Source organism: Haemorhous mexicanus, chromosome Z (assembly GCF_027477595.1).
Source record: "Haemorhous mexicanus isolate bHaeMex1 chromosome Z, bHaeMex1.pri, whole genome shotgun sequence".
Classification (NCBI taxonomy): Eukaryota; Metazoa; Chordata; class Aves; order Passeriformes; family Fringillidae; genus Haemorhous; species Haemorhous mexicanus.
Genome location: NC_082381.1, coordinates 61,332,801 through 61,359,944, shown reverse-complemented (window position 1 = coordinate 61,359,944; position 27,144 = coordinate 61,332,801). Strand labels below are relative to the sequence as shown.

The following is a 27,144-nucleotide window of genomic DNA, read 5'->3' as shown; positions in this document are numbered from 1 at the left end:
ATGGATGAGTTCAGGAAAGCAGATGCAGAAAATGAAGTAAAACACATAAATGAATTGGGTATGTTGGACAGTCTTTTCATGTGCTCTGGATTGTGTAGCTTAGCCCAAGTTTTTTCCTTCTGCATATCACCAGCCAACTAACTGCATTTGAGCACAGAAAGGAGCAGTAGCATTTATCCAGCTACATAATCAAAAAAAAAATACTTGGCTCTGACAGGTGCTTAGTCTGTCTCCCTCTTGTGAAAGGGAAGTCCCTGAGCTTGGAAAAATTAACTCTTCAGAGAAGATAAACCTGGATTTGGTTTTAACTTTGAGGTTAATTCAGCCTCATAGGGAAAGTGCAGCTATGTAGTGGTAAAAATAACTCTTTTCCTGTTCTGTTTGTAACCTCTACACCCAGGGCATGGAGTATCTGGGGACAAAAAGATATGTTCATCGGGATTTAGCAACAAGAAATATCTTGGTGGAGAATGAGAACAGAGTTAAAATTGGAGATTTTGGATTGACAAAAGTTTTGCCACAAGACAAAGAATACTACAAAGTGAAAGAACCTGGTGAAAGTCCTATATTTTGGTAAGTCTTCTTTTGGTATGAGAAATCATGGCATGTTTTCAGTTTTTGCCATTTCAGCCAATTCATTTTGCCTGTGTGGAATTCTTACTTGTAAGCTCCACATCTGTTTTCCAGCATTGTGAAAGTCACTTGCATGATATTTCACTTCACAGAGCAGCATCTAGGACTTTTCAACATGTTTTTAAAAAACCCAGGAAAATACACAACACAAAAATCTGAAAAAATACTTATTTAAAGGCAGTAGCATCCCAGAGAAAACATATTCCAAGTTAAAGGAAGTCTAAAATGGCCCATTTTCCTGGATGCTTTCAAGTTTTTAGGCATTCTAGTTCCTTAAACACTGGTCATTCATGTCTTCCAGCTGAGATCAGTTGGATACACCCCAAGAGAAAATGCCATTCCATACATGCAATTTTAGTCTGTATTTTAATTCTGACTCAGGCACTGTTTACCTAAAAAATAAATTATATAAAATGGCATCTTGGTAGATGTTATTGGAGAGGTACAGTTTAGTTTCAAAAGTGCCTGCAACACAGCTCACTGAAAGTGAAGGAAGACTATAATTGTCTTTCTTTGCAGGTCTTATCACATCAAATTCTTGTTTACTTGCACTACAAATAAGAAATATATCTACAGCCTTGTTGGAAAGAAAACCAAACTTGGTTATAGTTATCACCAACTGTGTTTGTTTATGGTGGATTTGGTTTTCAAAACCAATTAACTATAATTAAAGGAGTAGTTAGTACTTGAAGGTACCAAAAGGAGATGAGAACATGCTAATATCAATAAAGAACACTTACTCATGAGAAAGAAATCTGTCTTACTTAAACAAATGTTTTCAAAATCAAAATGGCACATGTTGCAGAGAGCAATTTTCCTTCTACTGTGTGTTGCAGGTACGCTCCAGAATCTCTGACAGAGAGCAAATTTTCTGTGGCCTCAGATGTGTGGAGCTTTGGTGTGGTCTTGTATGAACTCTTCACCTATATTGACAAAAGCAAAAGCCCACCAGCTGTAAGTATATAGTATATTTAAATTTTCAAGATTGTCATGTACCTCAATAGGTTGATGTTTACTGATCCTTTTCTGGAGATACCTTAGTGTTTGAAACAGCATCCAGTCTGAAGCAGTAACTAAAAGGTACTGGTATCAAGCCATAAGAAAGAAAGAAGATCTGAAAATTACTTCATAGTCTATCCATATCTTCTCCATTCTGTAACTTCTGTTTGAAAAAGATTTTAAGATATCTTTTTGTTATAGGTTGTTCGTTCTGAATCTTTGTGGAGAGTTATCCCAGCTGCAACCAGTCTATTGCACGACTTCTATTTTTAATGTTGTTCCAAATTTAAGACCAAGCCAAACACATACATAGAAATTAAGTTAACCTAAATAAGGAACTTAAGGTATTTTATGTTAGCAGAACCCAAGTTAGTAAGTTAGCAAAGTTAAAGGAAAAAAAAGGAGTGGCTTTTTTTAGACTGTTAACAGGTGTCTAAAGACAAAGTTACAGTGAGTGAAGAAAGATAGATACTATTATCCTCCAATTGCAAATAAGATACATGATCTTATTTTCACCTAGCAGTAACCATGGGCATAAGAGAGGAGAGTTCAGGCTTCTGTATTTACTGGACCTGGCCTCACCCTTGGCCAGACTGTCATTCCTGGGAAATCTGGTTTTGAGAGCTGAATAGTGACGATAGGCAAAAATGCCCTTGGAGTATACCTCTGCAATGTCCTCAGTGGACCTCTCAGTAATTCCATACAATGAGCTATCAGAGGTTTCAAGGAAGAACTCAGAACAGCTCTTCCAGCATAAGAACATAAATAAAGACACCTAGAGTTCTTCAGAAGGATTGTGAAATGAAAGGTGATAGAGTAAGTTACGAGAACAAGTGGACTATTATTTCAGTTTCAATTATTTCAATTCTACATGTGCATTCACCACTTCATCAGTTTGGTTATCCTGTTGGTATGCATCAAGAAAAGGTAATTTGGTAAATTTAACCAAAGTGATCTGTTCAACTCTCGTAGTCTTCATAGTTATATGTTGTTCTCAAAACATGGCCATTTGCCATGGTTGCACATTCAACCAATGGGTGTTTCACACTTTCATGTCAAGGATCATTAAGGAAATTTTGAAGCATTGGAGGAAAAAAATGTCCTTTATGTTGTGCTTAGAAATTTATTTCAGTTAATACCACATCCTCATTTACTTTTGATGTCTGGCAGTCTGAGTGAGGTTTTAATCTGCTTTTTGGGTTATTTTGGTTTTTTGGAAAGCAAGGTTTATGTAAGCCATTTTTTCTGGCTTTATTTATACTAATTTTTTTGCTGTGTTGTTACTGATTAGTCCTGCTAACCATTTTTTATACATCAGCATGATAATATGTGTTTTCTATTTGGCATTTTTCAAAGCATTAGTTATTTTAGTGTTCCAGAGAGCTCTTTAGAATCAACTGTGAGTTTAATCCTTTTAGAACTAATTAATCACAGAAGCATAGAATGTTATGTGTTGGAAGGGATGTTAAAGATCATCTAGTCCCAATCCTCCTTGCCATGGGCAGGGACACCTCCCACTAGATGAGGTCACTCAGAGCCCTCAGCCCAGCTTTGAACACCCCCAGGGATGGGGCAGCCACAGCTTCTCTGGGCAACCTCTTCCAGTGTCTCACCACCCTCACAATGAAGAATTTCTTCCTAATATCCAACCTTTGTTTCTCCCCTTTTAGTTTGTACCCATTACTCCTTGTCCTATCCCTGCAGTTCCTGACTAAGAGTCCCTCTCCCCCTCTCCACCTTTGCTGTAGGCCCCCTTCAGATCCTGGAAGTTGCTGTGAGGTCTCTGCACAACCTTCTCTTCTCCAGGTGGAACAGGCACAACTCTGTCTGTCCTCATAAGGAAATGCTCTAGTCCTCTTATCAACCTCATGCCCTTCTCTGGACTTGCTTCAACAGGTCCATGTTCCTTCTGTGCTGGTACCCCAGAGCTGATGCAGCACTGCAGGTGGGGTGTCAGCAGAGCAGAGCAGAGGGGCAGAATCCCCTCCCTGGCCCTGCTGGCCACGCTGCTCTGGATGCAGCCCAGGACAAGTTTGGCTTTCTGGGCTGTGAGTGCGCACTGCTGAGTCAGGCTGAATTTTGCACCAACCCTCACCCCCGAGTCCTTCTCCCCAGGGCTGCTTTCAGTCCGTCCCCTCCCAGCCCGCAGGTGTGCCCAGGGTTGCCATGACCCTGTGCAGAACCTTTGACTTCTCCTTGCTGGACATCATGAGGTTTGCCTGGGCCCACCTCCCAAGCCTGTCCAGGTCCCTCAGGATGGCATCCCTTCCCTGCAGGTGTGGGTGCCCCAGGCAGGCTGCGGTCAGTGAACGTGCTGAGGGTGCCCTCAGTGCCACTGCCCACGTCACTGCAGAGGTGTTGGGCAGTTTGGGCCCTGGGGCTGACCCCTCAGGGACTCCACCCATCACTGCTCTCCCCGTGGGCACTGAGCCACTGACCACAGCTCTGATCACAGCCTTCCAGCCAGTTCTTTATCCACTGAGTCATCCATCCCTCAAACCCATGTCTCTCCCATTTAGAGACGCGGATGTCATGTGGGACAGTGTCAAACTTTGCATAAGTCCAGGTAGTTCCACCATAGAATGTTACTAGATTTCTCAGGAAAATATTTGTGCCCTTAGTAAAGCCATGTTGTCTGTTTCCAGTCACTTCTTTGTTTTCCATATGCCTTAGCATGATGTGCAGGAGAATTGGCTCCATGATCTTGCCTGGCAGAGGTGAGACTAACTAGCTTGTTGTACATTGTGTCTTTCACTTTTCCCTTTTCAAAAATCAGGGTTATCTCTCCCTTTTTCCAGTCATCACAAACTTCACATTAACAACATCATCTGCCAACTCCCTCAGCACCCTTGAATAAATTTCATCAGGTCCCACAGACTTCGGCACATTCAGGATGGTCATGAGCATGACCCTCTCCTACAGTGATCTTAGGATCTTCATTCTCTCAGTCTCTCCATCTGCCTTTCTCTACTTGGGCAGTGTGTATGGAGCACTTGCCTTTGAGGACTCAGGCATAGAAGTAATTTAAAACCTCATCCTTCTCTTTATCCAGGGTAGCCAAATCATCAGATGATCAACATTTTAAAAGATTTTTCACTTAGTGCTTTAAATTGTGTATCTATCATTCCATTTTATTCTATTCCATATCATTATTCAAATTTACACACAAAAAAAATCTGTAATTATTGTTATATTCTCTGGACATGTAATTTATAATTTCATCATTGTTGTGTACTATTTCAATTCATTCTTATTTTTCTTATAAATAATTTTTCCTTGGTAAGAATGTTGCAGCGTCTTTGTTTCCTCTAAAGATTATGTATTACAATTGGCTTTTTGTTTCAGGAATTCATGCGCATGATTGGCAATGACAAACAAGGGCAGATGATTGTATTTCATTTGATAGAGCTTTTGAAGAATAATGGACGACTGCCGAGACCAGATGGATGCCCTGATGAGGTGATGTACTGGGTTAAAATATTACTGTAGTGTGAAGGGTGCTCAGTTAGGGTGAATACCTCTAAATGCAAACCTTATATTTGGTTCTGCTTGGACCACTAAAGTGTTTATTCAAGTGGAATGGCTGTGCTGTTATTTTATCAGTTTCATGATGAGTATAATCTTTTTTTTTTTTCTTTCTCAGTCCTTTAGCTTGTACTGCCTCAGGAACCCAGACTGTAGTCTTGCTGAATATATGAAGTGGGACTGCTATAACCTAGTGCTGTGCTTGGGCACTCACACTTCTTTTTCAGAAAGATACATGTATTAAGGCAACAAGATTAGTGTATAGAACTTGTTCTGTGTAAGTCCCATGTCGAGATTCTCATTCAAAGCTGTGAACTTTGGATTTTTTTGAAGTCTATAATATTCAGCAAAAAAAATCTTAATATCCACCTAAGATTTTTCACATTTAATTCCAGGATTTAAAGAGCTTCTTACCTTGATTATTGCCTTTCTGTTACTGTTCCCTTCTCAAGTGTGGAAGGCTCATGTTTATAATGTATCTTGCTCACTGTCAAGCATTTTCAACTTGCAGACTGTAGGCACAGTTAAGTATATGAATCAGATTTTCCATGTTCAGAGTCTTCAGATTAGTATTCATGCTCTTTGTAGATACTAAAGTACATCTGAAAAGCTGTCCTCAGAGTACATAAAGTAATTCAGTATTCAGAGTACATAAAGTAATTCAGTATTCTTTTGGTTCTACTTACACACCAGATGCTTTAAAAAGTACTTTCATACCACTCCTATGTCTTTTAGTATTCTGTTCTTCAGAGCAGGGTGCACAAAGCCTGGTTCAGTCAGACTGACCTGGTTGGGCTGTGTAGGTGAATCAGTGGTGGAAAAACGGAAGGAAAACAATTATCGGTTGTTGTTTTTTACATATGTAACTGCCAGCTCAGATTAATTGCTGCATCCATTTAAAGTCAAGCACACTTGGCAATAGGTCAAGAAATAATACATTTAAAACCAGTGAAAGAGAAAGCATCAGGGTCAAGTGATCTAATAGAGGAGAGAAAGAATGGTACAAGTGAGGCAGGAAGCCACAGGGGAAGAAAAAATCTGTAGAGAAGAGAAAGAGAAGTCTTTGAAGAACCTTTCTTGCATTTTATGTACCAGTACAGCAACTGTTGAATTGCGAAGGTTTGGCTTTTTGTAGATAACCTGAATGTCATATGTATAAGATAATAAATAATCTGTTTTACTGAAACTGTATCTTAACTAACCCAAAGGTTTCAGTGTCTGACATTTCTCCAGATATCAAAGCAAGATGGAAATGTCTCTGTGTCATCCCCTGTATTCATCCCCTTTTGATCCTGGAAGGCCAGTCATCACAGATAATAAATCTTCCAGATACCTGTAGCTTACAGCAGCTTATCTTGCAGCTTACAAGCTGCTTGAGACTTGGTTCTAAAGCAGCTTGGTCAATGCAGGTGTTTCAAATCTGCTGAAAGATAAGAAACAGTTTCTAATTTTTTTCCTGGTAGCTGTACAGATTGTTCTTAAGTAATATGTGAAAAACTGTTGAAAGCATGAGAAATTGGTAATAACAATCTGGATTGAATGAATGAGAAGAGTACAGGTGAAGAGCTCGGCAAGTTGTATGAGACCAGGTATCACGTACATCTCCGAGCAAAAAGAAAACTGTTGCCATGTAACTATTGTAGTGGAAATGTCTTTCAAAGTTACTTCAGTTGGCACAGTAACTTTTTCTTTTTTGCTTATTTCTGACTATATATGAAGAATAATTAAGAATTTAATATACGAATGTGGAGAAGTATATGTTAACTTTGCAGGGGAAGTCTTATTTAGAATTACTGTCTTTGTAAATCTGATTTCTGGTTATACTGATGTTTGTTATGTTAAAGCATTTTTGAGCTTTTCAAAAAAAAGAGCAAGAAAAAAATATAAAAACTTAGCAAAATAACATAGATCTTGTAAAAGTTTCAAAAAACAGCTCGGGAATTTTCATGCTAAGTTTTAAAAAATTGTCTTTCATAGTAAGAGCTTTTGCAGAGCCACCTATCCTAGGTTCTTGCTGTCACTGGGATCAAGCAGATAAACTGAGGGATATCGCAAGAGTTTGGCACGCTCTTCTGCAGCTGTTGTTTGGAAGCATGAAGTTAAGCTGGATATTCTTTAGTCTAGTTTCAAGCAAATATGTATGGTATCTGTTTACCTACTACCAATTTTTTTTTTTCTTCTCCAGATTTATGCTATCATGAAAGAATGCTGGAACAATAATGTTGCCCAGCGCCCCACCTTTCGGGATCTTGCTCAGCGAGTGGATCATATAAGGGAAAACATGGGTGGATGAGAAAACTGTCCCTCCTTCAGAGGATGAGTTGGAATGCAGAACAAAATGTACTTGGTCAGCTGTATATATTTGACATATGTACATGTGCACACATCTTATCCTTGCTGGAAGTAAAATCTGTGTGGCAAATACCCTATCTCAATCTGCATACTGAGGAATCCTGCTAGGGCTTTATCGGGATATATTTGTTACTATGAGAACAGGTTGATATTCTTAATAGGGAAAGAAATTATTTTTCTAAATTAAAAAATGGGTGGTCATTCAGCAACACCATTATTTGCCTTACTTGGCAGTACAAAAAAGAGGTGACTTAAAATGTGATGAAACTAAGAGATTAAAAACCAGTGTATTTCTGTGTTGAAGTGGAGATTCCCAGAAAAGACTTCTAGAAATACTTTTACACTGAGTATATAGTGACTTGGCACCCTGGTTTGTGTGTTGCACAAAGACTTTTGTCTGTTAATACAGTTTCATGATTTTTTCATTGTTGATGCAGAACTGGCTTCTCTGTGTAACAAAACAGAAGTGGTTTTCTGTGCCTGTCTGAATCAGTTATCAGCCAGCAGTATATCCAAAGAAATGTAGCTGTGTGAGGTACTGTAAGTATTTTGAGGGAAAGGGAGCAAATTGTGCTTTATTGGGAGAGACAGAAAACTTACTAATCAATGCAAAAATTTTAATTTAAAAATGAGAAAAACAAAGATGTTATCCTTTTATTCTTACTCCTCCCTTGATGAGTATTATATTGCCTTTATAGAGTAGAAGATACAGTGATAACACATAGAAGTGAATTCATTTTACACAGGGCAGTGTCTTCAGTATAAATAAGGAAAAGCTAAGTATACTGCTTTTAAATGCTGCTCTTTTTTTCTTTCCATCCTTGTAGTTTTCATGCAGTCATAAGTAAATGAATTGAAAATTAAAAATCTAGAAAATGTCCTCACTTTCAAAATTCCTCACTTTGCTGTTAAGATGATCATCTTAATATCTTCCTTCCAGCACAGAAAAAGAATACTTACAACTCAGTATCTGATAAGGCCAGTCACAACCACATCAAGCCTGTTCTGTATTGAAGTGGCCCAAGCCTATTTATTTCTGTGGTAATACCCAACGTGAGACTGTTTGGAAGGAGGAGTTACAAGTGCAATTGCTCCACACTCAGCGGAGGGCAAGGACAGGATTCCAGTTATTGAGAACTGGAAGGAGATCAGAGCTACCTGAATGCTGTATAATTCAGCTTTTGAAATAAGTAACAAAAATTTTTGGACAAGAGAATGCTTCGGTTTTGCCTTGAGGCATAAAACTTGGGGATAATCTCATATCTCAAAGCAGTATAATTGCAGGGTTTGTTTATTTTTAGTTCAAATAATCTTGTTTGTTTGTTTGTTTTTACTTAAGCATTATTGTTTGCGAAGTATAATGCTTGTTCTTTTTGGACTTCCACTGAGAGAAGTTCAGTTAAGGGGATATACAGCTTGGCAAACTGACCTGACATCCAGATTTATATTTAAAATGAAGTGTTCATTTTTAAAACTTGTGGCAGTGAGTTAGTGAAACAGAGGTTACTTTCACTGTGGAGCCTCCTTAATATCTGTGCTTAACTATATCCATCTTACCAGAAATTGAAGAACCTCAGCTTTAAAAAAAAAAAAAAAAACAAAAAACCAAAACAAAAAAAAAATCCTTACTTAGTGTAATATAGTGCCAGTATAGCAGTATTTTGTACCACTGTGATGTTTCTCTCCCACAGTCACTCCTACAAAATTACTATTTATAGTATGAAAGAGTGTTTACGGAGAGCAGTGTGAACCTTCTCTCTACCCATTGCATTTAAAACTATTTCTGTTAGTGTTCTTGCCACCAAGCATTTGCATAGATGATTTTCAAACCAATTTCAGAGTCAGTTTTTAAGCTGCAAAGAACTTTGAAGTGCTATGTTCAACTTAACATGTTTTCTCAATTTCTATACGTGGCTTTGAGGATTTGGAATTTTGTGCAAAAAATGTCTTTGCATTTGTAGTCTCAGTTATGTGTATGTGTATTTTTGTAACAAAGGAGATAAAGCTTTAAAGTATCAAGACAGCATTTTAGCTGAATAACATATGCAGGAATTATGTAACATTTGCAGTGTATGACACTCAGTAACTCACTGGTTTCAAATACATAGTAGACGAAACATAATTTATGTAAAAATCTCAGGGAAGTTTGTGTAATGCAATGAAGAAATCTTCCAGTCTGCTAATTTTTCAAGTGAATTAAAGGTCTTTTCTTGTTCTACTACAGTTTGACTAATTCATAGTCTATTTGATTGCATAAATGTAGTGGTGAGTTCAAGGAGGATTTTTAAGTGTCTTGTGAAGTGTTTTTGTTTTATTTTGGGTTTGATTTTGTTTTGTTTTTTTTACTTTAATACTATATCATTTTGAGAGAAAGCCATCTCTTTACACTGCAGTGTACCTGTGTGCTGTTGGCCAGAGACAGTCTTTTTTAACAACCAGAGGCCTGTGCAGAGGGGTTGAGCATTTGGGATTAATGTTCTTAGCTGGGAGAATAGGACCAAGTAGTGCTTAGGACTTGGGAGATGTATAGTCATTTGCAGTGTCAATATTTAGGTCCCAGAGCAGACCTGGTGGCTTTCTCAAAAAGCTGTTGAGGATGTAAATGTAGTGATTTTGCTGAATTTGCTACTGCCAATTGTGTAACCTTTAAAAAAATCCAACAAAACAACAACACCACCAAAAAACACTGTATTTTGTATTTTGAAAGCTCTCAGATCCACAGTAGCATTGATAATGTCATCTTTTTCCATGGCGTTTTTATTAGTAGACTAAGTACTTTGTTTTTAAAAATGTCTTCAGTTGGCACTGCATTTGTAATACTTTAGTGTAATCATTATGCTACCCAACATGCTGTTTGATTTTGTTGATAGAAAAAGTGCTGGTTTATGTATACATGACTGCTACTACCGTGTAGAATTAAAATATTAACTACTGCTTTGCACTTACATTGGAAGTGGAAGAATTTTTAATAAGTGCACAATGTATCTAATAGAATTTCTGCAATCAAGTATTGTGTTGTGTAGTATTGATTTGTTGTCTATCCGTATAAATATGTTAAGTTTCAAAGTTAGTTTTTAAATATATTCCACACAGTATTCCACAAGCTTGCAACAGTCATGTAGTAAGCCAGAGGACAAATGAATTTTCAGGAAAAGAAATACATTCTTGTCAAGTCCTAGTACTGGTTAAAAGCTTCCATAGTTGAGATAATTGTTGTTAAATGTGCTGATGAATACAACTGTGAAAGTATATGTAAGAATTACATTTTTTTCCCCAAAATTAAATTTTTAATTGCTACATTTGGTTGAGATGTTGACCAGCTGCCCTGAAATGTATGGGAAAAGATGTTACTGTGTTAAGTATGAAGAAATGTAATTCTTGTGTAAAGAAAGCAAGCTTTTCAGGAATGTAGGATCACAAACACCTAGAGGTTTGAGATCTGACAGCAAAAGTAGAGGTGTAGCAGAGCAAGACTAAAGGAAGAAAAATGATGTTCAGCATGGGAAAAGCTTTCTGAAATGTGAAATGCACAATGAATTATGAAAAACAGATAGGGATAGATTTTTCTACTGAAAATGCCATACCATGACAAATATGTGCTAATATATTTCTAAACTTTGTATTGTCTGCCTTAAGTCTGAAATATTCACAGACACCAAACCTGGCTGAAAAAATTTCAATAATTACTATATCAAAATAAACTACTAAATGTTGTGCCATGCCAGATAACAATTCTGAGGAGATGTTTGACTAAAGTTTTGTTCTGAATTTTTCTTTTTGAATAAGAGGTTTACAGTACTTTATATTAAAGTAGAAAAAGTCCCTTGGTGGTAGGGAGCAGGGAGGAAAAGATACCTGCCACTTATGATTGAAATGTATACATTTGAACACATGGTTTAGTGAAGAGAATATGAAAGGGATATTTTTAGAAAACTGTGTATCCATACCTGAAACTTAACTGTGTGTTTCTTTTTGCATTTGGATAGTGAAAATAAAAAAAACTGAATACAATGGGTGACACATGCCTGCCAACATTTTCTTTTGTACACTAAAATTTGTTACTGGTATTTAAATCACTGCTGAAGGCAGCTGTTCCATTTGATGAGGTAGAACACAGCACATACAATATTAAGCACTTATCCCCTGAAAGAAACTTAGATGTACCAAAATAAAGGTGTTACCTAAACAATAAGACTGAGGGCTTTTAATTTCTTTTTTAATGAAGATTTTCGCTAAGCAAATTAATTTGGGATGAAGAAACACTTCCTTTCGTTCTCAGTATTTAAAGAGATGCAAGTCTGTAAGACAGAAGTGCCTTACACCACCTTACATTTCTTAAACTTGTCAGAAATTCTAATGTCTTGATTTTAATTACTTTGTCATCTTCCCGTTTGCTTAACTTAATGGGAAAATTACCACCACTTTTAATGAAAATTACCACCATTTACCTTGAACAGAGTTGAATGCTTTTATCAAATACACAGCTGGTCCCTTGTTGTTACCCACCAAGTACACCTGTGTCCTTGAGCAAAACCAGTCCCTCAGATGAGTTTGCCTTTGCTTGAGGCAGGACTAGTCCAGACAGTTTTCCCTAACACATTCCCCATATGGACCACAGGGACTTCCTTCCACAGTATATGGAGGTTTTGTTTGGGCAGGGCACCCACTCAATACCATGCTCTCTGGTCCAGATGTCCGAGGCTGTTTTTGAAATTAGTCCCATTGTCCACTTGACTTCTCTCAGGGCTGCCATGTCCCAACAGGACTTGCTTCTCCAGGGCCAAGATGGAGTTCCAGGTGGTGGCAGGAGGCACAGGGCATCTTTCCAGCCATCCAGTGGTTGTGCTGCTGTTTGTAAGCACGTAGTGCTTGCCTTGGCAGGTTTGGGTGAGTGTGATGTGATGGATCTGCAGACATCCCCCCTATATTTTTCTTTTGACCATCATCCACCATACCACAAGGGTTTACCTGCTTGATCTGCTGGGCTGCAGCACACATCACAGCATCCTGGTTGCAGGGAACAGGGATGGAGTTTTCAGTGCTGTGTGGGTGTGACATGTTTTACTGCAAATCACACACATCTCAATGGGGATGTGGTTTCAGCAGGAAAAGCCAAGGATCAGCAAGAAGGGGAAGTTCCCTAGCCGAGAAGGTGTCAGGATCAGCCTGGTGGACTCAGACCTGCTCTGTCACCCCGGTCCTTTCTCTCTTCTTTTGGGCCCAGTGGAGTGAGCAGCCTGGCTCTGGCAGAGCAGAAGCAGCCGCGCAGAGCCCAGGCTCCAGCTGAGCCAAGCCAAGCCCCACTGGTGCAGGAGTTAGCCACATGGGACCAAGCCAAGTCTGGGGAACAGTGCCAAACACAGCTGAGCTCAGCAGTCCAGAAAAAAAAGAAAAAAGAAATGAGCAGTGCAACATGGATGATCTATCTTCCAAGTTTGTTTTGTTCCAGCTCTTAGGTGCGTTCAGACTGGTGGGAAAGCTCCCACAAAGCTGTGGGAACTTTCTGCACCTTACTGCTTTTGGGCACTATCTTTGTGAAATGTTTTTTTTGTTCACAGTGGTGAACACCCTTTTGTGTACTAGGTCTTCCCTGAAAGAACATCTTTCCCTCCCATTTGAGAGAAATAACCTCCAGAGGCTGAGAGTTTCTCTCCTCTTCCCAGTCCCCTTGTCATTACTCAAATTCTGTGACAGGGATCCCAGTTGCTTGGCTTTGCTACCATCTGGTAGCATCTGGTTTCATACCATGTGCCACAATATCCCAGCTTTGGAGCAAACAGACCAACAGAGCCTCTCCTCTCTGGTGGTTGAAATCTTTTCCTATGCCTTGCAGCTCACCCAGGGGTGGGGATTGGATAATTATCTCTGGCCCTGCCTCTTCCTCTTGTAGTGAGGGTCGCGTATCCTCTTCATCCCTCACAAAGCAAAGTGATTTGGTTTTAGATTTCTTCTTCTGCACAGGGGCGGGTGCTACCAGCAGGGGTTACTCCCCTGTTTCAGCTGCAGTTTGAGTGGCCACACTGCCTTCTGGTCTGCTTTCCTCCTCCTCCCTGAGGGTGCTGTCTAGTAATGAGCAGTGTCCAATAATTAGTAGCCAGGGTCCAACACACTGGATGTCTCCCAAACACCATTTTATTCAATTTCTTTCTATTGTCTGTATTTTAGGGTCTTCAAATTGAATGATTGAACAGAGATGAAGATGTCAAACATGTTCTTCTTGCATAACAAATGACAGAACAGAATACTTAAAATTTTCAGTCAGTCTTTGGTCTTGAACTACTGTTCCTGTGGAGATAAGACTGATTACACACATCTCAATTTGTTTCATTGTAATAAGGGACAATAATAAGATTGCAATTGTGTCAGATGACTTCAATAAAGGTACCTGCCACCCTGTAAAAGGGTGAGGAGAACCAAAACCTAGATTAAGCATGTGAGGAGAAAAAACCATGCTATTGCAGAGTTGTAACAGAATTGCCATAAATCAGACTATCTAAACAATGAGAGCAAAAAATTCCTGTTTAAGTTCAGTACAAATATTTTAAATAGATACAATCAATTTTATCTGGGTGATATCTGATTGAATGGTGCATGGGGAAAGAAAATTATCATTTTGTTTCATCTCCTCTCTAATACAGCTGAATCATACTACTGACTTCTTAAAAAGTGAATAAGTATCCTACAAATGTTTTTTGCATTGGTGATTTCACTTTGACTCTATAATCTTGTCTACTCTTACCAAACCAACAACTCATTTTAACTTTGGTCTTTATATTATATAGAACAATTTTTACATAACTTTTAGAAGACTTCATTAAGAAATTGAATATTAACAAATCAATTATTTAAAATAGTTAAACTTATCTGAGTATCTAGCTTAAGGGTATTGCAATACCTTTAAAACTGCAGTAATTTCTCCCCAACAAGAACTTCACTTGGCAATAAAAAGTCTGTTACTGAATTTAACTAACAAGAGCAATGAAACAACAAAAAGCTAAACAATTATATCAAGAGCAGTTTTAAAAAGCAGCTATTCAATGTGGATGTTGGATGTGTTTCCTGAGCTACAGCTGGTCAGATCAATGGACTTTTCTAACTATCAGGTCACTTATAGGACTGGCTCTTTCTCAAAAATACTGGTCTATAAACTAAAAAGGTAAATGAACCTTAACATCTAGTCTGCATACAGCAGCTCTCGCATGGGAAGTGTGGCACAAATAAGCTTATGCAGATTCTTACCTCTGAAAGTACCTCTGAAAAGATCCCAAGTAACATTCAAGGTTGAACTTAAGCTTCACTTCAGTCTTCATAAATAAAGGACCTACAATAAGGGTCCTTTCATTCTATTCATTTGTGTGCCAGCAATATCAGCCAAAGACATTGCTGGTTAAAAGATGTTTTGATAACAAAAGATTATGATTGTTCCTAAACATAGGAAGTAATTTCTTTAATTTTTGGAGTCCAAACTGAAGTCTTCCAATGTAATTCCAGTCCCTTCCTTCTCAATACCATTTGTAAATTCCTCTGCATCTGTTTTTCAGTTTCTGCAATTTCACTGTCTCACTCCATGCAAGCAATTAATGGAAATGTCAGATAATACTATACCAAAGGGAAGATGCTGTGAATTCAGATGGGCTGTCTCTCCGCCTTGAAAGCACACCTTTGTCAAATAGCAGAAACATGATTCAAAGAGGATCTGACAGAACAAATCTTTTTTAGTAGTTAAGTTTGTTCTGTTTTACCCTGGTTTACTTATGAAGACTATAAGTTTTGATAGCAAGAAATATAACATCTAATCACAAGATTTTTTTTTCTAATCCATGTTGATGGCTCTTCATCATTTTATACGTACCTACCCATATTGTTCACTTGATTGTTTACTACGTTTCCTCTTGCCCTTTGAATTAGAGTTAGACAAAATTCTGATCTGTAGTTTTCCGTCCAATCTTGCACAATTTATATTTTTTTCCTACCACTGGAAAGCTCTCTCATCCTCTCTGAATTCCCACAGATAACTATTAACAATTTTGGAGTCTAAGCCTGGGGGAGGCAAACACCTAGTTTAACAAGCCCTGGCTCTAATAAAAGGGCATAAAGGTGATCTGGAAAATATTTCAGATTTCAAATAGTGTTCCCAAACCCACGAATGCATGTAATCCAACACAGGGAGCAGGACACCATAGCTAAAATTAAGACATCTATCTAGCCTTTATTGTTCACTAGCAGCCAACTACTTCACTCAATAGATACCACCATCAGGACGGACCCAGCTGGAGCTCTGCCTGAACTGCAGCTGGACTGTGCAACAAGTGACTCTCCCATGAGTAAGGACACTTCTTGGGATTTCACATTCCTTACCTGACACTGACAGATCCTGCCATGCTCAAGGCAGATCATTAAACCACAACAGATCCTTGGTAATTGACTAGTACTGTGGTGAATTAAAATCAGTGAAATACTACTAATCCTTGTAGCTACTCCATATTATTATAAGCGTTGTATAGATCATTCCTTTAGACATAAACCATTGCCCAGGTCTGAAACTAAGATTGGACCTAGCCCCACCTTGGGTCCACAAAAAGTTTAGAAAGTACGGGGGTCCTCTCTGAACCTCATAACTCAATGACAAGGTCTTCCCTACTCTTGGCATCTCTTGTCTCATTGTGAAGCATTCTGAATTCTAAATCAATTATCTTTCATTTCCTCCATGCAATAATTTATGAGGTGAACCTTGCCATGAAAATCACTGAACCTCGTCATTAGGTTCCTTTACACTTATTGAATCCAGTCAAATGATTATTTTACCTTAATAAAACATATTGCTGCATCACTCTTTTGAGATGTATTCCATTCATCCAAAAAACTAGGCTAGTTTCTGTTCTCAGCCCTAGATCACTGGTGCAGTTTTGCTAGTTAATCACACTCTTTTGGGAATTTTAGTAGTCTCTGGGGCATGGAGAGAGGTATTCAAAACCAGAGTTTTTTAATGCTCTATGTCATTATTTGTTTTAGTACTCCTTTATTTTCTGAAACTAATGACTCTATGTTGGTAATTTTTTTTCTTATGGTGCCCACTATGTCCACATTCTCAGCTATATCTTTTCTTAAGTAGCACACTTTCCTCCAGTTGTTTTCTCCATCTTCTGCGGAGTGCTTCAACACCTTTCCCGAATTTTCTGTGTAGTTTCCATCCTTTTGTATCACTTTCTCATCAAAATGGTAATTTAAATTTCACAATAGTATGAAGTTTTTCTGTTTCTGGTAAGTCCTTTGATCACAGAGAGAAAGGCTCATCTCCACTAACAACCTTATTTACAGCCCACCATAGTCCCCTACATGACAGCAATATCCTTTTTACTGAGAAATGTTTAGTCACTCCAGTTTCCAAAAGTCCCTCTGGTCTAAGAATAAACATCCTGCAAACTGCCTTTTAGTCTTAAAGATCTTCCCTGCACAGGTCATACGTGCCTGTGTCCTCTATCCAACCAAGTCTCTATCATGCCAATTAAGACATGATTTTTAATATGATTTAAGACATCATGCCATTTTTTGTTTCCTGTCCTCTTTCTTGTCCTTGTCTCTATTCCTATGTAATAAAATAATTATAGTGTATGTATAGATATATAAATGCTATAGATATATATCTGCTAGTATGTAATGAACAATATCATACGATGAATAAATATTTGTGTATCATTAACTAAGATGTATCAGTTTAGCTCCCTCAAGACCACACCAGGAAAATACTTCCTTCCACAGCTAAGTCTTTACATCAATTACTGTTTTGTATCTGGTCAGCATTCCTGAAGAAGAAATCTCAGAGGAATGCACGCTGGGTAAGGTTCCTGTCCCACACTCTGCCCACGGTATGCTCAGCTGCAGGGTCAGACCAGGCTCCTTCAGGCATTACCCCGACAGGCTTGAAAATTCCTCAAAACTGAGGGCAACTTCTCTGGGTCATGGCCCTGCTGCCAAAACTACCCTTGTGGGTTAAAGGCTTCTTTTTATCTCCAGACTGTGCCTCCATGTTTCATTTTATCAGTATTTTCTCTCATCTTCTTCCCATATACTACTGTAAAGAGCCTTGCTTCCCAGTGGCCTCTTCATTGATAGCAGCGGACTGTGTCATGGGGATCTTTTGGATCTCCAACTACCTCTTCAGGTCATCTAATTTAGTTTATCTGTAATCTAAATTTATAGTTAAATTTAGACTCAAGTATTAAATTTAAGAGATTATTGTGTTAAGGAACTTTCCAGATGTGGGCAGATACTTCCACAGCTGGGATCAAAGCCTCTCCACAGTGGGCATCTCCAGAGAGCCAGTGGGTGCCCTCTTGACTCTCTGCACTCACACTCAGTCAGACTAAGTTTCGTCATTGGTTTGACCCCAGGTTTCCCATGTGTTTGTTCCCAAGATACATGAAAGCTGTGTGATGAACAGAATTCATCCAATGTGTGGTGGCAGTGTGGCATAAACTAGGAAAGGACACCCTTTGAGCTAATTGCTTATACAGGCGAGTGACTGCAGAGTAGGAGGTGGGATACAAATCTATCCAGGTTCCATTTGCTGAGTAGGAAAGGAGTTGTCATTTTCTACAGTCATTTCTCCACTGCCAGCTGCGTAGGAAACACGGTAGTCTCAGGAACTCTCCCTAAAACTCAGAGTGCTAACTCTAGGTCTGTCTCCAGCTCTGCCAGATGGCAAAAATAAATGTCAATGTCTTTCCTGCCTGCAAGTGGAGGCTAAAAGAGAAAAAAAAAAATGGACAGAACATCTTCAGTAACTCATGAATCTGGACATTTTCCTCTATGGTTTAAACAACTGGCGAAATAAAGAACTAGCCAAACAGGACTAGAGTTAGGAGGGAGATGTGTCTTTCAAGACTCTGGGACTTGCTACACAGTTCTCTGTAGCACATGTAGCATTCTGTCTATGTTCTTACATATCATCACTACTTGAGGTACTGGGCTATAAGTATACAGCAATCAAAACATTGCACAGTTGCATTAAGGGTTTTCCATCAGATTTAAGACAAGGAAAGAGCAGGGAACAGAGCTGAGAAACCTGTTATTACATACTGCTCTGAACTGTTCCCATTGTCTTTGAGCATTGTTCTAGAAGGTCATAGTCAGACCTGAATCAGACTACACCCATAGTGAAGAAAATTCCCCAAAACATTCAGGACACACTCATGCAGACACAAATGGCAGCACTAATATGGGAATGTGCTGATATACCTCTTTAGCTGATGATACCCATCAACTAAAAATAGCTGTTCAGAAGTTGGCTCACACATTAGATTATCCAGAAATTGGACTTAGTGTACACTAAGTCTTAACTTACTTCCTGTACACTAAGACTTAACCAACAGAACTGTAAGGAATTTCTGTAAGCAGCAAGTTGCTAAAACAATGTTTTCCTTAATACCTATTTGTCTGTGAAAGAAATGTTGGGAAAAAAACCTCAATTTTTTCCTCATTTAAAAGTGTATATTTCTGAACAGTTGTGATGGTGAGCAGAATGTGATCCCTTAAACTGCTGTCCTCATGTTTGTGCTGCTGGATACATATGGTAGCACTCCCAAAGGCACTTTCAGCAGAGACGGTATCATTGTGCTCTGTTATCTGGATCAATACCCAACTCAATCATTATTTTACATTTTGAGCTGTCTGCTCTAAAGTATGTTTGCTTCAAAGTGTGTTTGCTTTCCCCACCCAAATAGTCAGACACCTAATTTTACATTAAAGGCTTGCTTCTCATCTTAAAAAGATACCTCTGGACACCAAGTGATGTGAGCAGTAGGCAGATGGCATCCTCAAGACCTGTTCCAATTGAGTGACACATAATTGTCACCTTTGGCTGCATTACAAAGAAAGCATTAGAAAATACAGGAGAGAGAAGTTCCAGAAAAGGAAAAGGAAAAGGAAAAGGAAAAGGAAAAGGAAAAGGAAAAGGAAAAGGAAAAGGAAAAGGAAAAGGAAAAGGAAAAGGAAAAGGAAAAGGAGGAACCCTTTGCACACTGTAATATGCACACAAATACTTCCTCACTCGAAAACACAGATTTAATTTTTGTCTGTGCCATTTGCCTTTGCCATGGCTTTCCTGCTAAAGTTGTTACAGACTATGACAAGGCCTATTAGAGAAACCAAATGAAAACACAAATTTTACCTTTTCTCTGGGTTGACTCATACCTCTGAGAAAGCCTCTTTATATCAGATAGACTGATTTTTCTATTTATAATCCCATCTCAGCCTGAAACACTTCCACTCAAACACTATTTTCACTTACACTATTTATAGTTTTACCAATGGCTTATATCTAACCCAGCAAGTTAAACTCCACATTGTTCCATTCAAGGCTTAAGCTCACAAATTTAATGTTTTAACTTTACCTTTGTTTCACTCAAGACTGCTATAATCATTTACTGGCTATAATCATTCACCTTCTCCAATATTCCTTTTCAAAAGCTTGGGTGACAGTTTTCTAGCAAGACAAATGCATACAGGATTATTTTCACTTTCTTCTTGTTGGAACTCAGGACATCCATCTGGGTGTCCAGAGTGGCCAGGACCCCTGCCAGGGGGCTCAGAAACCCTCAGAGCCCAGAACACCTCTGGTTTTGATTATGACCCATGGAGCAAATTACCAGCCTTGTATGAAGACCAGCAAGCCACAGCAGTTTAAGAAGCATAATAATGAAATTATCACAGGGTGAAAAACCAGATTTTTGGGGTTTCTAGAATGGGGATTCAGGGGGGCAATATGGAGGGATTTGGGCGTGTCCAGCCTTTCTCCTTCTTCTTCTCTGCCTCCATCTTCTGCTCTGATGCTGGCACTTTTAGATCTGTTTAGAGTAGAAGCTCACTGTCTAACACAGGTGATAGGTATTGGAAATTAATTGTAAACATGTTATACGTAGTTTTTAGTATAAAGAGATAACACCACCCTGGGGGCAAGCAGTGTGCCTGTCCTGCTGGACAGACCTCGGTAGGGCAGGAGAAAAATTTTTATAGATAAGACGCAATAAACAACCTTGAGACCGAGAACTGAAGAACTCCGGCTCATTCTTCGAGTGCACGGGCTGGAAAAGAGACTTTTCACGTATCTCAGGGTCGCAGTGACCTGGACCCTTGAGATCTTCTCACATGGAATTTTCATATTTTGGCTTTTCGTAGAGATTCTATCTACCTCCTGTTCTTCACCTTACTAATAAGTTATCTTAACTCCAAACATTCTTGAAACTGCTCAAAAATAAGGAATACTTCCCCTGAAACTCCTCCTGTAATCTTCTAGGAAATCCTAATCAAAACCCAACCCCAAAACTATCTGTGAAGAGAAGTTGCTGGAAGCCAAGCTATAGACATTTAGCTAATCTTGCAAAAACAAACCCACCCAAAACTATAGCAGAATATCACACAGTTGATGTTTCCACTCAGAGTGGCAAAAAGCATCTTAGAGTCACTACAACTAAGATGTTTATTAAGAGGACTCATTTCTTCATAAATATTTTTACAAGGACAGAAGAGATGGTTCTTTTCAGATGTGGAAGATAACAGCATTCATACTGAACGTCCATTCTGCCCAATCTATACTGAATGAAACTCATGTCTTAAAAAAAATAAAAAGGATTGATAGATGCCTAATTGCTGAAATAACAAGAATACCTTAAGAAAAGGAATTTAAAAATATATGCTATAATTGCAGAGACCAGTAGTCTAATCAAGGAATACTTGTCAAAAGACAATTTGAGGAACAAAGCCAAAGGCATCAACCACACAGCCTAAGCCCTGAAGCATACTCTGAGGCAACTACTGCTGCGAAGTTATCTTGAGCATCACTGAGGTCAGGAAACCCAAAACCCTCACCTCATGAACCATATTGCTAGAAATACAACATTTTTACAGCTGAGGAAAAACATGCAGGAAGGCAAAAGGATTAGAAGCTACAAGGAATAAATCAGCTATTCCTAAATGCAGTAGCAATTAGCAACTTAGAAGTACATCTGAATTAGTGTAGACCAGCATACTTTAGGAATGCACAGAAAGATGTCTGAGTGTCTGTACAGCAAGTTACTTGATGCACATCCAGCACTCTCCCTCAGCATCAGTAGGAAAAAAATGGGGAACTAAAGTAAACAAGGAATGACTGAAGTGTTAATACTCTTAACTATTTAAGCCTAGACATAAATATAAAAAAAAATGCAAGCTGCAAGTGTTGTGTTGCAGTATAAAGTTTCTATAAAGATTACACTGCATAAATACAATTCTGCAGTTACAGAATTGTGGTCAAAATAATCAGCAAGCTGAGTCAGTGTCAAGTGGGATTTTAATTGGCAATATTCTTTCTCTACAGCTTTGTACCATGAGTACTATTTTATTATTGTTGGATGTTACAAGGAAGCTGGTGGGACTCTTCATTAGAAACTTAGTAGCAGTAGAAATAAGGGGTTCAAACTAAAAGAGAGAATTTAGGTTAGATATTGAGGAAGGTAGAGAATTTAGGTTAGATATTGAGGAAGAAATTGTCCCCTGTGAGGAAAGACTCTGGGACAGATTGCCCAGAGAAGCTGTGGATGCCCCATCCCTGGCAGTATTAAAGGCCAAGGTTGGATGGACACCCTCATCCAGGGGAAGGTGTCTCTGCCTGTGTCAGTGGCAATGAAACTAGGTGATCTTTAAGGTCCCTTCCAACAAAAGCCACTCTATGATTCTATATTCATTACTTTGACAGAGGAACAATAATTTGGCAACACTTAGTATAATTACATTTTATTGAAATATTGAAGTTCTTCTTAAAGTGTTACAAAGATATAATACATTCGTAATATAAGTGTAAAGGCTCAACATTAAAATGAAAAGACTTAGTAAAAAATATAGATTAGAAGTTACTGCAGCAAAACAAACTCATTGCAATTACATTTATGTTTTGTTTGTTTTGTTGTTTTGGGTTATTTTTTAAAGAAAACCAGTTATATTGACTGGCACATATAGACAAGATAAAATACAGCAAGAGTCTTCTTTCTCCATGAAGTAATCAATCAAGTAGTACTGCAACAAACACTGATTTCATGCATAAGTGTAGAGAGGATTTTAAACTCTGCATATAGTACTAATTTCAGCTTTTGTACAGCCCCATTTGCAACACATTCCTGCCAAACCCAGAGACTCCCGTTTTCTTCTGGGATACCTGGCCCAAATATAGCTGCTTGATTCCACAGGATTTGCATTTCCCGTTCCCCCCCTGTCCTTCTGAACAGCTTCCTCTACCTGGCGAACAAGTTTTTTTAAGTCACCTGCCACAGGTACATATTCATTATAGTAATTTAAACTATACAAGTCCTTAAACATCTCCCATCCAAGAAATGGGCTGCTTCTCTGCATCTGCTCCACTTCAGGATCCAAAACTGATTGCAGGTTGAAGCTTCCCAGTAGTTTGTTACTTGTTGTTTGTGCAGAATCTGTTTTAAAGAGAAGACTTATCTTAAATTCAGACTATAGGAGCATCAAAAGGATTACACAGCTCTAAGAAATAGCAAAAAAAACCCATTCAGTTAGTAATAAGTGAAACACTATTATGTAGGAGAACTGTCAGTCATTGAGAGTCTCCACACCATGACTTACTTGTAGCTTACTTTTAGCAGAATCTACATCTTAAAGTCTATACCTCCTGTTAGACATGCAGAGGGCACAGAAACAACTGTAACTGAAGTAAAGACATCCTGTCACAACTGCAGTGTTATTGATGGAGAAGTCTCAATTTTTCTACAGAAACAGAATTTTGTTGTAAAGGCATGTATCCAGAAACACCACAGAGCTATGTCTTGTGTTGGATGAATTAGATCAGACCCCCCCTCTCCTGTGCACAATCACAGAAAGTAGCATCATGTGAAGGACAAACGTAGGAAGGACTAAATAAGCAAAGATTGTATGTAAACTGATTCCTAGATTGCTTTTTTCTACAGCTATTTTTAACTGATGCTTTCCTCTAATTTCTTTCATTTCTCAAGGCATATCAGGGGCTTGCAGAATTTACTTATGACATGCTTCATCTCACTGACTAAAGTGTTCTCAAAAATACAGCCCTACTTCCTTTCACCTTACACTGCTTCTCTTGATTTTACTTCTGCAAGGCAAGTGGCATTGCTTACTTCAGCTAATGTGCAGAAAAACAGCTTCTTCAAGTTTTAATTTTAAAAGAATCCAAAATGAGTCTTTGTCTTGTGATTTTAATGCTGTTAATATAGGTGGGGTTTTTTTGTTTTTGTTTTTGTTTTTGTTTTTTTTTTGTTTGTTTCAGAAAGCTGGAAGAACATGAGAATATCCAGCAACTTTTGTATTTATTTAAATATGGCTAATTAGTATACAGAACCTATATTTCAGATGGAACAGCAGCCTGAGTTTGTGCAAAACTAAAAGTAGCTGTAGCTACTTTAGTAATTAGACAGTGACTGCCATTTAATAGTCTTTTGGGATGGAGAAGTCTTCTAGTTAGACTTCATGCAGCAAAGTGGAGGCTCCTTAGTGACTGTTGTTCTCAGAAGCTGCTGTTAACACAAAGAAAAGCAAAATTTGCTGGGAAAGGACATAATCCCCACAGAGGCTGCATGCAAGTAATTTGTTATAATTACAAAGGTTATTTTTATCTTTTACTCAACCCGTTGGGGGATAAAAAAAGCGGCAAAAATTCCCAGAAAACCGAGAATACTGGCTTCATTAGCTGCCTGAAGTCTTAGGTTATTTCACTAAAGTCTGTTTAATCAGAAGAAAACAATCTCTTCCATTGCACGTTTTAGTCATAATTACAACTTTTGTCCTTTTAAAAAACGTTATTTTTCAGTATTCAAAATAACAACATAAATTAGAGTAATCACTTAAAATTACTGTTACATTTCCCGCAGTTTGAGAACATAGCGCGAAGACTGTAACCCGGAGCACCAGAGTCCATGCTCCCCAACGTGCCAACTCTTTGATGCAGAGAAGCACCGGAGAGCGATAACATCGCGCGCGATCCCCCGTCCGTGGCGCTCCCGCACATCCCGGGAGCTCCGACGGGCAGCGCGGCCTCAGGGATCCCGTCCGGGAGGGAAACCCCGGCAGGAGCCCCACTTCGTTCCGCCGCCCGAGGAATTACGGAGCCTTGGAAGGGAGAGAAGCCGTAGAGACAGGCATTCCCCACCGCTCCCCAGGGCGCATCAGACCTCCCCACATGGCCAAGAGAGGGGAAAAGTGTGATTTTGTGGGATTTATAGTAGAAGCTCCTCTGCAGCCGGCAGCCCTGCGCAGTAAGCCGCGCGGTATCTCCGAACTGACCAAAAACTTTGTGGATTATCCCGGCAAATAACGCCCCAGCGCCTGCCGTCCCTCTCCCTCTGAATCTCGGGGCGTCCTTCCAAAAGTGTCGGAACTGCCGGCTAGGATCTAGAGGGAAAGCAAGAGAGGGACGGGGATCTTCCCTCAGCGGCTAGGGCGGGAGGAGCGAGAGGCGCCGCGGGGCGCTCGCCCTTCCCCATTCCCTCCCATTCCCTGCTGCCCCCCTCGCAGGCCGTCGCTCGGCAGCGAGCGAAGCGCCCTGACAGCCGCCTGCCCCTCGGGCTCGCTCCTGGGACACTCACCGGCCGCGGGCGCCGGCTCCACCGCCAGCAGGGAGAGCCGCTTCCAGCGGGACCCGCCGCAGGTGAAGATGACGGCGCGGATGAACTCGCGGCCGCACAGCTTCACCCCGTACCCGTCCCCCTCGCCCGCAGGCAGCACGGCGCCGCGATGCCCCGGCGGTGCCGCACACAGCAGTGCCACGGCGGCGCACAGCAGTCGCAGCTTGGCCAGCCCCATCGCGCCGTCCCCGTCCCGCGGGCGCGTCCCCAGCAGACCCGACGGCCGCCACAACGCCCCCGACAGCCGCAGCCAGCCCAGCCCCGCCGCTGCCCGCCGCTGGCTTTTTATGCGCTGCGATCGGCGCTGAGTCACCGCCCGGCCCCGGCCCCGAGCCCCCTCCCCTTCGCCGGTGCCGCGGCTGTCGTCTCCCGCCGGGCGGGCCCCGTGCCTGAACCAGCCGTCGAGGAGCCCTCGGGCGGCGCTTTGCCTTTTTTCTGTCCTTGCTAGCTGTCCCGGCTCTTCACGCCGCCGTGCCTCACCTTCGGCCTCCCTCCTCGGGCTCCCGGCCCACACCTTCCCGGAGACACGCCGGCTCTGGGCCTCAGCTGTTCCTGTTCGTGGCCAGATAGCAGTGCCAATGCCCCTTCGTCTTGCTTTGAAAACGTGAAAAACTTAATTTCGACTGTTTTTTTCCATTGTAGTTCTGGATTCTCCATAACTACATCTGTGTCCTAAAAATGTTGTCTGACGTAAAAAGACAGAAACGAAGCAAAGGAAATGCACTTTCAAGGAACTGCTTCAGCTGTGGATACTTGAAGGGGGATTTCAAAGCCTGGATTCCTCTCAGGTTTCTTGTACTGGAGGCCTGAGTTCAGTGGTAGCCATAGACACCCAAGTGTCAGAGATACCAGTGTGGGCATCCTAGAGATTTGGACCTCGACATCTGTTGTGTCTCCCAAATAGGACCCAGCAGGGTAGTGGTCTTTGGACTCCACACAGAACTATGCAATCTGTGAAAGTAAATTTTACTTCTGGATTTGTTGGCTTGGTTGTTTTTTTGGTTTTTTCCCCCAGGAAAACAGGACAAGAAGTGCTTGCTGTAACCTTTTATAATAAGTCATACTGTGAAGAACCAGAAAAGTTAATCTCTCTTAAAATCCTTTGAAGCTGTTGTCTATAGATCCTTTCACATGAAAGCTATGCTTTCAATCCTTTGAGTATTGTTGTCATATTAAAAAAACCCTCAAAACTCAATCTAGAAGGAGAGCACAGAGAAGACATACATCTACAGACTAGTGTAAAAAGTGTAAGATTCACTTGTGCTGGCAGAGAAGTTACAGACTCCACTCTTCTTGAAGGAGGACTTGGGTGTTTTACAGTTAGCTGGATGTAGAACAAGGTTGTGGAGGGCTAAAATAGTGAGCAAAGTTGTTGTGTTTAAAACCCTAGCCTGCCACCAAGCCCCACACAGCCACTCACTAATTCCTGCATCATTATGACTGGGGAAAGACTTATTAAAAAAGTGAGGAAAGTCATGGCAGTTTCATAGGGAAAGCAAAACCTGCACACAAAAACAAAGAAAAATAGGAATTGATTCAGGGCTTCCTGTGGGCAGATAGGTATTCAGCCATCTTGGGAAGACAAATGCCATGGCGCCAAATGTACCCTCCTTTCTCCTTCTTCCATTTCTCCCCACTTCATATACCAGCATGATATCCCTTTAGTCATTTTGAGTCATCTGTCCTGGCTGTATCTCCTCACAAGCACCCCTGGTCCCCTCACCAGTGTGGCAGTACCAAAAGCAAGAAAGGGCCTTGGCTCTTATCTGTTCAGCAGTAACAAAAACGTCTCTCTATTATTAACCATGTGTTCAGCACAAATCCAAAAGACCAATAGCAGTCACTGAAAAAATGAAAATCTACCCCAGCCAAATTAAAAATTAAAACCTTCCCAGCCAAAATCCAGACAGTTTTCTTTTTGGTCCAGTCTTAAGTGTTTAAACAGTAGTACCTCTTCAACAGTAGGCACTATTATCCAGAATGT

The 27,144-nt window shown here is 40.0% G+C and overlaps 2 protein-coding genes across 8 annotated transcripts in view; one reads left to right on the top strand and one right to left on the bottom strand.

The window, feature by feature from the left end:
• The window catches only part of JAK2 (Janus kinase 2), an 87,221-nt gene extending 75,694 nt beyond the window's left edge, over positions 1 to 11,527 (top strand). For all 7 annotated transcript variants that reach the window (XM_059873188.1, XM_059873185.1, XM_059873181.1 and 4 more), the window contains 4 exons: positions 401 to 573; positions 1,470 to 1,587; positions 4,978 to 5,091; positions 7,343 to 11,527. In XM_059873188.1, coding sequence (XP_059729171.1) covers positions 401 to 573; positions 1,470 to 1,587; positions 4,978 to 5,091; positions 7,343 to 7,450 — 513 coding nt within the window. In that variant the 3' untranslated portion in view covers positions 7,451 to 11,527. The remainder of the gene's footprint in view (positions 1 to 400; positions 574 to 1,469; positions 1,588 to 4,977; positions 5,092 to 7,342) is intronic.
• Positions 11,528 to 22,305: 10,778 nt separating this feature from the next.
• LOC132341806 (relaxin-3-like) lies at positions 22,306 to 25,404 on the bottom strand. Its single transcript, XM_059873859.1, has 2 exons — positions 25,122 to 25,404; positions 22,306 to 22,967 (listed from the first exon to the last, which is right to left on the bottom strand). The coding sequence occupies exons 1-2, from the start codon at positions 25,336 to 25,338 to the stop codon at positions 22,600 to 22,602; spliced, it is 585 nt and encodes a 194-aa protein (XP_059729842.1). The 5' UTR covers positions 25,339 to 25,404; the 3' UTR covers positions 22,306 to 22,599.
• Positions 25,405 to 27,144: the final 1,740 nt, after the last annotated feature.

What these genes read in the sequence shown, in the direction of transcription:
- LOC132341806 (XM_059873859.1), bottom strand. Translation starts at nt 25,338, where the DNA reads ATGGGGCTGGCCAAGCTGCGACTGCTGTGCGCCGCCGTGGCACTGCTG. An exon ending in GGAGCCGGCGCCCGCGGCCG is followed by an intron (nt 22,968 to 25,121) that starts GTGAGTGTCCCA and finishes TCTTTAAAACAG; the next exon opens with ATTCTGCACAAACAACAAGT.